The sequence below is a fragment of the Mustela nivalis genome (genome assembly GCF_964662115.1).
Source record: "Mustela nivalis genome assembly, chromosome: 17".
Taxonomy (NCBI): Eukaryota; Metazoa; Chordata; class Mammalia; order Carnivora; family Mustelidae; genus Mustela; species Mustela nivalis.
The window spans coordinates 37,696,187-37,707,305 of NC_139036.1; the positions used below are offsets into that span (position 1 = coordinate 37,696,187).

At 52.5% G+C, this 11,119-nt stretch overlaps 1 protein-coding gene across 2 annotated transcripts; it reads left to right on the forward strand.

Moving 5' to 3' along the window:
- The first annotated feature begins 700 nt into the window (after window positions 1–700).
- On the forward strand, window positions 701–8,720 carry TAC4 (tachykinin precursor 4). 2 transcript variants are annotated; one of them, XM_082704722.1, is made up of 5 exons: window positions 701–1,061; window positions 3,882–3,966; window positions 6,060–6,092; window positions 7,030–7,101; window positions 8,346–8,720. In XM_082704722.1, exons 1-5 carry the CDS (start codon window positions 945–947, stop codon window positions 8,375–8,377), a joined length of 339 nt encoding a protein of 112 aa, XP_082560848.1. In that variant the 5' UTR covers window positions 701–944; the 3' UTR covers window positions 8,378–8,720. The 2 variants fall into 2 exon arrangements, with proteins under 2 accessions (XP_082560848.1, XP_082560847.1); XM_082704721.1 differs by having other exon boundaries at window positions 712–1,061; window positions 8,334–8,720.
- Window positions 8,721–11,119: the final 2,399 nt, after the last annotated feature.

Consider the following 11,119-nt stretch of genomic DNA (forward strand, 5'->3'; position numbering starts at 1 on the left):
ATGGACCGATGGATGGATGGATGGATGGATGGATGGATGGACGGACGGATGGTTGATTGGATGGACAGATGGATGGTTGGTTGGATGGATGGATGGATGGATGGGAGACAGGGAGGACCTAAGTGGAGAAGGGCCTTGAATGCCATGCTATGGAGCCCGAACATTATGCCAAGGGCCATGGGGAGACACTGGAAGGCTGTAAGCCAGGAGAGACTTGCCAGATTAGGGCTCTAGAAAGATCACTTTGACAGCAGTGGGAAGTAGTTTAAAGCTGATGACACTTGAGCAGAAGGCCGTTTTTCTGGCAAATCCCAATTCTTCCCTCTGAGGAGCTTTACTCCTTTAAGCACTATGTTATTTCTCTCAGGAGAAGATGTGCATTTCTACATACACGTGGAGGTCCCTAGATGGAGGGGAACCTTGGGGTGGGGGCGGCACAGTGATGGGGAGACAAGTGGAGAGGCCTCTCTTACAGGGGAGCAGAGCACAGGGAGGGGAGGGGCCACACATTCCCCTTTCCCATGTCCAGGACGACCAGGCCCCCTTGGGCTTCCAGCCAGGCCCCCACACAGTGCCCCATTGTGCACCTGCCACCAAGGGAACAGAGCCAAAAGGTGAGGCCAGTGTTGCATCAGAGTGCTAAGCCCTGGGATCAAGTGCTGGGCCAGCAGTGGAAGAGGTCTGGTCCCTCCTCTGGTATCATTGGTCTTTCCAGCCAGCAGGAGGGAGGGAAGGGAGTCACAGGAAGTGGCCCCAGGGGCCAGATAAGCTGAAGAAAGGAAAGCAGGGTAACTGGAAGGACAGAGAGTAGGTGGAGCTTCACCCACCCCCCACTCCCCAAACACACACGAAAGGAGCCAGAGAGAGGCCCCAGGCGTGCTGGAGACAGCATCTTTAAGCTGCGAGGAGCTCTGGGAGGGTCCCAGGACAGAGCAGTACCCACTATGCTGCCCTGCCTCCCCCTGCTTCTCCTGATGGGGCTGTCTGCAGGCACTGTGACAGCTGACGAGGAACTGGCACTTGGAGCGGAAGCAGGGTCCTGGATAACCTTGACCCTGGAGGTACTGGGGGGTGAGACACGGGCTGGTCGGCGGTGGAGAGGGTGGGAGATCCCTTCCACAGCTGCCCAGAGAGCGGGTTGTACATTGTTAGCCATTTTGTCGGACTCCCCTCTGCAGGTGGGTTCAAGGCCACGGGCCCTGGCTGGGCAGACATCCAATGGGGCAAGCATACATGGGAGCAACGGTGTGTGTGTGTGTGTGTATGTATGTGTATGTGTACGTGTGTGTTTGTGTTTTATGTCACATATGTTATGCTCCTGGCACTGTCCTAAATGTTTCATAAATATTGACCAATTTAATCCTCCTATCAGCCTTGTGGGAAAGGTACCATTACTATCCCCTTGCACAACTAAGGAAACCAAGGCACAGAAAGGTCAAACAGTTTGTCCAGTGTTATGCAGCTTTAAAAGCACATTTGTCCGAGATCAGATTTGGTTTGTCTGTGCATCAGAGGACATTTTCCAGAATTTCCTTTCAAGGGGGTCAACTTAGGGCAAGATCACTGTTAACATCTCCCACGTTTCTCTTACTTCATAATAAGTACTTGGTCCGATGGCCACTGTCTTCTACTAAATGGACCTGAATGTGGTCACTGGGGAGAAATCCAAAAATGAGGCACACAGCATCTGGCCAGGACCCTGGGGCCACTGGAAGAGCCACTGAAGGAACGGCCATTGGTGGCGAGTTTCCTTCCTGCTTTGTCTGATGTGGAAGCGTGTGGAGTGGAGAAGACCACAGGGTGCACAGACCCAGGTTCAAGTCCCAGCTTCTCCATGGACTCTGCGTGACCTTGGGAAGGTCACTGCTGCTTTCTGGCCACCTGTGACATGGGAGGAGAAGAAAATCATCCCCAGCAGTCTTTGCAGAGTCTGTGCCTAACAGCATGGGACTTGGCCCAGGCCCAGCAAAGCCAAGTGGTGTGATGGGGAGCTCTCTTCACAGCCACAAGAGAAACATCCTCTTCCCCAGGTGCTGCTGGGCCTTCCACCTGTGAGCACCTCCCCCTGCAGCTGGGTCTCATGGCTGTTCTGTTCCCTGAGACACGGGGCTGGGAGTAGAGGAACCATTCACACAAGAGGAGTGAGGTGACAGAAGGAACAAGGAAACCTTCAGGATGAGCAGATCACTGCCTCAGCCCTGGGGGGGTCCCCCACCTGCCAGTCATCCCTGGAGCTAGGCATTTGGGTTAAAGGCATAAGGCAGGATTCAGGTGGAGGAGGGGTCTTTCCTGAGTCAAGGGAAGCCAGGGTCCAGAAACCCCAGGGAGGGCGGGAGAAAGGTAAGACTTCATTCATAAGTAGCCATTCTCCCCAGCTTGCATTTGAAGGCTGCCTTTACCCCGGCCAAGTGGTTTTCATGAGCTTTTCAGCAGTGGGTCCAAATCTCCAAAGAGACTTTTCCAGTTCCTAGCCAGACTAGGTGACTCCAGCCTGAGATAGCTGCCCCAGTCCATGACGTCCTGCACAGAAGACAGACTGAAAGTGACTGAATTGGCCCAGGGCTTAGAAAGGGCCCCTCTTCAGCTTTTAGTATCCTGCACACATTGTGTTCTAAGCTCTGTGCCAGGTGCTGGGCACACAGAGACGTGAGGATGGTCTAATGACTGTCACTCACTGTCACCCTCTCCACTAGCAAGCATCTCTCCCTCTCAACAGGGCTGAGAAGCCCTTTGGGGGCTCAGGTTAAGGCCAGAAAGTGAGGCCACACTTTTTGGCCAATATCACAAAGCTTGGTGAAAAAAACGAGAACTTCAGTTCAGCACCATTGGCCTAGACTTTTCGCCCCATCAGCTCAAGGACGACAATGTCTTTGCCCAAAGGAGTGGCCTCCACCCCAGGCCACATGCCATGTTCCATGTGGGAGGTGCAGGCTGTGGGGTAGGGTAGATCCGGGACCATGTGGGGAGTTTGGGAGGAAGAGAGGACAGCAGCAGTGAGAGTGGGAGTGCTGGGGAAGCCCTCCCGCTTTGCCTATAGGGTGCCCACCGTGAGTTCCCCAGCTGCCTGCTCCTGTCTATGTTGGAGACATTTTCTATGATGGAGCAGAACCATGCTCTGGAATCAGACTCCTTGTGTTCAAATTCTGCCTCCGCCACTTCCTGTGTGACTTGAACAAGTCACTTACCTTCCATGAGTCTCAGTTTCCCCATCCGTAGGTGGGGAATCAGTCACTTCAGGGGCGCCTGGGTGGCTCAGTGGGTTAAAGCCTCTGCCTTTGGCTCAGGTCATGATCTAAGGGTCCTGGGATCGAGCCCCACATCAGGCTCTCTGCTCGGCGGGGAGCCTGCTTCCCCCTCTCTCTCTACCTGCCTCTCTGCCTACTTATGATTTCTCTCTCTCTCTGTCAAATAAATAAATAAATAAATCTTAAAAAAAAAAATCAGTCACTTCATACAGCATGTGCAAAGAGTGAGATTGTATCTGCAGTGTTGGAGCCTTTGAGCTAGGTGACCTGGGTTCAAGCTCTGGCTCCGTCTCTCACATCCTAGCTGGTGAGCTTGGGAGGACTAATGTCTCTCTGCCTCAGTGTCTTCATCTGTAAAATGGTGACCGTACAGGTTCTAGCTTGGTGTGGCTTCAACGAGGATTAAATGAGTTAATATAAGAAAGTGCTGGGCCCCGAGCCAGGAACGCAGGTGGTGGAACACTGTCTATGAATGATTGTGTCTAGGCGCCGTGTTGGCTAAAGAAGGCACCAGAGCCACCTGTTGGCACAGAGCCAGGGGGCATGATACTGCTGTTGCTCAGGCTGCCCACCCTGTCCAGTGTCCAGACCCTAGCCTCTCCCACAGCTCTAACAATGACCTCTCCGCTTCCCCAGGATGGTGGCATTCACCTCCAGCTCCAGCAGGTGAAGAGGGGCAAAGCCAGCCAGTTCTTTGGGCTGATGGGAAAGCGGGTGAGAGGTGAGTGACAAAGGTGGGTGCTGTCTGGTGGGTTCTGAGCGGGTTTGGTGACACCAAGCAGGGGCCCAGCTTCAAGCCCAGGCCTCCAGGGCCTGGTAGGGGTCGCCCGTGCCATAGGAATGATCGTCAAACCCAACACTTCGGAGAATTCATTATACCAGGCTACAGGTGTTAAACCCGGGGCTGGCTCAGGCATGCAAGGGTGCAGTCACCCTAAGGGTGAGGGAGTGCCTCCTGGCCTGCTGGTGCCCTTGCCATCCATCCAAGGGATGACTCCAGAGACAGCTGGTGAAGCTGGGAATCAGTGTCTAGATGTGAGCCAAGCCACTGGCCAAGCTTTCTAGTCGATTCTGTTTAGCTCATATAGAATCCTTAAAATGAACCTGTGTTCCCTGAAGATATTCTTAATGCAGAAGTCATGTCCGAAGGGATCTGGACAGAGGGTAGTTCCTCCTTTTTCACTGTCTATATTGTATCTATCTCTATCTCTATATCTATACACGCATTTAAGTGTTGTCAGTGAGGGTCTGAGGAAACTACCATTTTTATACCCTGCCAAGGACACGTCGGCAGTCTCCATCAAAACTGGAAGTACAGGGGCGCCTGGGTGGCTCAGTGGGTTAAGCCGCTGCCTTCAGCTCAGGTCATGATCTCAGGGTCCTGGGATCGAGTCCCGCATCGGGTTCTCTGCTCAGCGGAGAGCCTGCTTCCCTTCCTCTCTCTCTGCCTGCCTCTCTGCCTACTTGTGATCTCTCTCTGTCAAATAAATAAATAAAATATTAAAAAAAAAAAACTGGAAGTACACATACCTTTTACCAATAGTCTCACTTCAGAACATGTACAAAATAGAAATGCTATTGATGCATGAATCTTAAGATATTTACATCAGAGTGTTTACTGCCAACTTGTTTGTAATAGCAAGAATTTAGAAATAACATAAAAACCATCAATGGAGGGGCACCTGTGTGGCGCAGTCACTGAGTGTCTAACTCAGTTTCGGCTCAGGTCATGATCTCAGGGTCCTGAGGTGGAACCCCACATCAGGCTCCAGGCTCAGCGTGGTAGTGTGTGTGAGAGTCTCCCTCTCCCTCACCCGCCTCCAACCCACAGCTTGCACTTTCTCCCTCTCTCTCTAAAACAAATAAATACTTCTTTAAAAAAAAATTTTTTTTTAACTGCTTACTTACACACTTGTATAAGCAAATACATAGGGAAATTTCTAGAAGAATAAATACGAAACTGTCAACAGTGGTTACGTCTAGGCTGGGAAGGGGAAGTGAGGGAGAGAGAGTGAAAGGGACTTTAATTTTTACTGTACAAACCTCTCATGGCTTGCTTCTTTTTATAGTGGGCATGTACTCAAAGAGTGCTTTTTTTTTTTTTTTTAAGATTTTATTTATTTGACAGACAGAGATCACAAGTAGGCAGAGAAGCAGGCAGAGAGAGGGGAAAGCAGGCTCCCTGCTGAGCAGAGAGCCCGATGCGGGGCTCAATCCCAGGACCCTGGGACCATGACCTGAGCTGAAGGCAGAGGCTTTAACCCACTGAGCCACCCAGGTGCCCCAAGAGTGCTTTTGTAATAAAAAAATATATATATATGCACATAAAAACAGAGAAAGCTGACTTATGACCAGACACTTATGACCTTTGTTTTCTTCTCCACAAAATGTGTTCTCGACTGGGCCATTTCAGAGTTCTCTTCCAAATCCAACACCCCATGAGGAACAGGGGATGGGGAGAGCAGAGAAAGATTTATTGAGCACCTAGAATGCTCACATATGACATCTCACAACAACGTCCCCTTTATCACCAGCGGGAAAACTAAGGTTCAGACCTGTTACAAACTTTTCCAAGGATGTCCAAGCAGTGCCAGGCACCAGAGACTCCAAAGTCTGTGCCCTTCCCAGGGCTCCACACTGTCTCCCTCCATGAGCAGCCAAGCAGCCCAGCCATACAGGGATGATGGGAAGGGACTGGAATTCTGCCAACTACCCACCAAAGGCACCAAACCCCAAAGAACCATGAGCCTTCCCACCTCACCAAGCCCCTGGGGAAGCAGTGCGGCCCTCATTCCTTCTTTCTCTTTCCCCCAGGAATACCTCCCATCCGGCCGGACAGAAGAACAGGTAAGTGTTCTCCAGATCTTCCCCTCAGCCTGCTCCCCGGGGAGGGCTGAGCTGGCCAGGCCGCTAACAAGTCAGCGAGATGGGGGAGACCCTCTGGCCAGGGGCACCCCATGCTGGCCTTGGAGGGGGTGGGGCCAGCACCGTTTGGCCACACGCTGGGCTTGCTGGCTGTCTCCTCAGAGAGAGGATTTGGACATGTGGGGGGAGTAGCTGCAGGGATAAGGAGGAGACAGTATGAATCCAGTTCTGCCAAAGGTTCAAAATTGCTTTGGGTCTAAAGCCTGGGATTGGAAAAAGCTAACCAATCCATTCCGCCCCGTGCACCTAGAAGGATCTGGAAAGTGCAAATCTGAGCAGCTAGTACCCTGCCCAAAATCCTTGGTGAAAAGGGGGGAAAACAAATAAAAAAAAAAAAACCAACCAACTCTTACCCACCACACCCTCAGTACTCTCTCAAGTTCAATGCTCTGACGACTTACCACATCCTCCTCACTGACTTGACTCCCGGCCCCACCTCCCCTCTCCTGAGTGCCTGCCCTACCCGGATGGAGCTGGTCTCCATGGCCTGGGCGCCAGGCTGTCCTTGGCGCCCTGCCCAGCCCTGCCCAGCCAGGTCATGTGGGTGCTGTCCCCAGAGTAGACCGCCTCCCACCACCGACAGTAAAGGGTGGGCTGCCGCCTCTGTACCCACAACGCGAGCAGTTTCTATGAGTGGTGTTCATAGGTGTTAGTGGAGGGAAGAGCAAAGGGAGGGAGGATGCCAGAGAAAGGGGTGGGAACCAATGAATGACTCAGTGAATGAATGAACCAATCCACAGTTTTCCCCTCAACTCCCAAACGCTTGAGGAATGGCTGTGTTCCAGCTCTGGTCCTGGCCCTGCCCTGCTCTTCCTGGGTCCCAGCACAGACTTACTCTGCTGCACTCTTTCTCCTCTAGCTCCACCACCAGAGCATCCGCAAGGACAAATGGTGCAGGGCCTTGTGGACAGGGCGCAACTATCTATAGAAGGTAGGTGAGCTCTGGTGAATTGCAAGGGCATCAGGGGAAAGTAACCGATGCTTCTCTGCCCGTCTCCATGGTGGGGGCCAGGCAGATGGACAGACGGAGCAAGTTCCCCACAAGCCACTGGGCAGATGTCCCATAGAAGAGAGCGGTTGAAGCACAGGGAGGTGGTCCCTTCAATGATCTAGGCTTGAGATAGCCGGAGTCCAGAAGCTGCACCCTCTCCACCCACCCCAGCACCCAGGCACACTCTGCCCCCGCCTCTCTCAGGACCACCTGGAGCCACAAGAATCATGTGTGTTTTTCAGGCCCAGGAACATCCCCCTTATTCCCACAGTGATCAATGATTGTTAAAAGTCATGCCTTTAGCCTTGAAGTATTTCACATCCTCAGCAATTATAAGTGTGAATCACTCCAGGAGGGATCACACCCTAAGCAGTTACCAGCTAACACCTTCTGGCAGGGGTCACAACCCCAAAGGGGCCCAAGGGTACACTCAAATGAATGAGACGTCATTAAGGTAGGTAAGAGACACAGGCCGGGGTGGGGATATGGGGAAGATCAGAAGTTCAAGCCAGCCGGCACCCGAGGGGGTCAGAGACACTGAGCTCCAGTCCGCCTTCAGTAAAGCCTGACCTCTTCCCCCAGAGCGCATCCTTCAGCAGAATGCCCTTCCAGCTTCCCTGGTCCAACACCTGCTCCTTCCAACATAGGCTCTTGGGACTAAAGATGGCAAGTCCTCTCCTCCCCCCACCCAAGATTCTTTTCTAAATGTCTCAGCCATTCCATCCTAAGGGCCATGGAAGTCATCTCAGTACCTAAATGGAAGTGAACGTCCCTGCACGCGGAGTGTGGGCAGGAATCCCATTTTTCAGGGATGGAAAGCTTGCCTGGAGTCACACAGTGAGCCGAGGACAGCCAGGGCTAAAGCTGGGTCTCCCATGACCTAGTCCACGGCACCTTCCACATCTCTCGGAAGGCCTGCAGGCTTGCAAATACTGGATCACCACTTCCCTCCTCTTAGATAGAATAGCTAAGGGGTGGCTCATCCCAGCTCCAGATGTGTTTCCGGCTGAGAACTGGAAGATGTGGCAGATGGACTTGTAATTTGATCGTCCCAAATATCTATAGGCCGAGTTAGGGAAATGGAGGGCCCAAGGAGGAGTGAATAGGGAAGCGCCCCCCAAGGGTGGAGGAGACAGACAAGACAAGACTCCTGAAACCACTGTCACGTACAGAACTCTTCCCAGGCAGAGAGGATGAGGACCACGGGTCCAACTGAGCGCCCCCACTGCACCCTTCCTGGAGGACGAAATGCCCATCTCCTTCCCCGGACAATACAGCTGACAGCTGACCAGACCAACTCTCTTCTCGTGTGTCTCCTGCGCCTGACACTGGTGTGTCCCACCTGGCCTCCCTGAACTCACTGTGGTTCCTTCTAGAACTCTCGGTCCTAAGCCATGGTGATGCACACATGCACCGTTGTTCCAGTTATGAGCTGCAGTGACCCTGCTCTCCCCCCACACTCAGCTCCCATCTCACTGCTGAGCAGGGCCGAGTGCTACGCATTTCCATGTCTCCTGTGCCTGGAACACAGGAGGGGCTCAATAAATGGACAAACAGTGTATAGTTTCTTCTCTGGTGCAGAGCAGAGGGCAGGGATGGTCTGGGTGCTACACCCTGCTGTGGACTGCAGAGCAGCAGCACGGGGCGGGGGCATGGTGGTGCTTTTCCAGAACTGCAAAGGGAATAGTAAACAGTCCTGGTCCCCACCCTCAGGCGGGAACACAGGCTTGGGATACATGTAAAGAAAGCCCTACTGGAAAGCAGACACCCTCTCCCTACTCAGAGTCATCATTCCAACACCCTGGCTTCTGACCTGGAGATTTGGGTCCTGGGTCTGTCATCAATTCTCATGCGTAAAGTGGCTCTTCAGCTGCTTTGCTTCTGGGACCACAGGCAGTGAGGCATGCTCTGAGCTCCATGGGCACCACCAAACACTTTCTGCTCTCAGGGACCCCCCCCCCATCTGACGGGGACACCACTGTCACTGCCCCCATGGTTCATGGGACAGGATGCAGAGGACCCCAGGATGCTTGGAGAGAGGCACATGAGCTGGAATGAAATCATGGAGGGCAAAGCTGGTCATCAGCATGGAGGGCTACGTAAAGGAATGAGCTGGGAGTGGGGTGGGTTCAGCAGTAGAGGACAATTCGTGAATTCACTAAGCTGCATAACATTTAGCCTCTAGGTCCCTCTCCCCACAAAGAGGAAATGGGTTCGACGTTTTTTTACAGGGATGTCTGATCCTTTGGGGGTGGGGTGGCCAGGCTATTTTAGGAGGAGAAGGTGGCCCTGGAGGAGAGGGCAGGCCCTTCACCTGGGTGCCAGGGAAGGTTTTAGCGACGTCAGAGACCACTAAGGAATGGCCAGGTGTCAGCATAACCAGCAAGAGTCCTCTGCCTTGCAATGAAACAGCCTCTATATTAAAACCGACTGTTTGCATGAGTCCTGACTAAACGTCAGGACTCCCTGGTCTTCCTTCTCCTACCTTACCCACGCCCAGCGAGCCATCTAGGGGTGGGAGCGGTGCTCGCCCTCTCCAGGGCAGAATACCCCAGCGGACGCACTTATTCCATCCACTCCCGACCCCCTCACTCCCGGGGTACCCCCGGTACCCTCCCCACCTCACCCCACTCAGTGTTGTCGGCCCAAGAGGTGGTTCAGTCATTACCAGACTTGAAGAATACACAAAGACTGAAGATTTTCTTTTTGTGTTTGAAGACTGGGGCATTTAAAAGAAACTAGAGTCACTAAATATTTGGTGAGTTTCCTCTCTGTGCTGGCACTTGGCCAGGAACTCAGATGGTCCCGGGAGGATGGAAGAAGTCGGGGACACATTGGTCCTTGTAGACCTAATGCCCTTAACAGGGAGTTGAGATGTGCAAAGCCCATGCCTTGCTCTCCACTGTTCTCCAACCTACCACGTCCCTCAAGCTTCTGGTTCCTGCACATGCCATTCTGGGCAATTCGTACTCTGAAGTCAATGTCTCTGTAAAGCCCTCCCAAGCCAGGAACTACCTATTCTCTCCCTCCTATGAGTTCCCCAAGCCCCCTGAACATTCCTCCATGACACTTAACATACGATGTTCCAATTCCGTTTCTCTCAAGTACACAGACCACATCCTATTCATCTTTAGCCCAGTGCCACTGCTAGTGCTTGCCCGGTGAGAGGTCCTTGGAGAGTATTTTGACAAAGGACTCACACTTCCTGTCCTCCAGGAGTCTCTGTCTCTAGAGAGCCACACTTCACACAAGCGCTTGAAATAAATAATAGCAGTTACCGCTTCTGGAACGCCTATCCTGTAGTTCTTGGGACTCTGTGTGTCCCAATGCTGAACTCTTCACCTACTGCCCCAAGGCCATTCCTCACTGTGGTGGGCAATCCTGCAAATGGTGCTTCCCTGTACTCTGCTGCTCCAGCTAGAAACCTGGGAATTACCCTACGCTCCCCACATGGAATATAGAAGCCCTGGTTCTTGGTTTCTCCAAATTCATCTCCAATTCCTACCCCCTCCACTACCACCCTTAATACAAACCAGTCTGGCTTTGCCCAGAAGGAGGAAGCCCTGGGAGACTTCCTTGCTTCCCATCTTATTGCCAGACCTGGCCCATCCATTCTTCACTGGGAGCCCGAGCTTTTAAAATGAGAAATTGGGTCATGCCATCCCCTGCTGGCCACAGTTCAGCTTCTTGGGATAAACCTGACAGTCTCATGAAGGCCTCCAAGGCCCTGTGTTCTCAGGTCCTTCCCCCTCCAGCCAGGCTTTCTTGAAGGCCCTCACATACACACAAAGGACCCCCTTATACTGGGGTCTGTCCCTAGGCGTCCCCACTGTCTAAACGCTGCCACCATCCCTTCACTCCTCCTTGGACTAATTCCTCATTGTTTTGTTTTTTTTTGTTTTTTTTTTTTTTGTTGTTGTTGTTTTCAAGATTTTATTTTTTATTTATTTGACAGAGA

Excerpts from the sequence above, each read along its gene's own strand:
- TAC4 (XM_082704721.1), top strand. The coding sequence starts at position 945 with ATGCTGCCCTGCCTCCCCCTGCTTCTCCTGATGGGGCTGTCTGCAGGC. Across the intron at positions 3,967-6,059 it reads GATGGGAAAGCGGGTGAGAG|GAATACCTCCCATCCGGCCG; the intron begins GTGAGTGACAAA and ends TCTTTCCCCCAG. Across the intron at positions 7,102-8,333 it reads GGCGCAACTATCTATAGAAG|AACTCTTCCCAGGCAGAGAG; the intron begins GTAGGTGAGCTC and ends TGTCACGTACAG.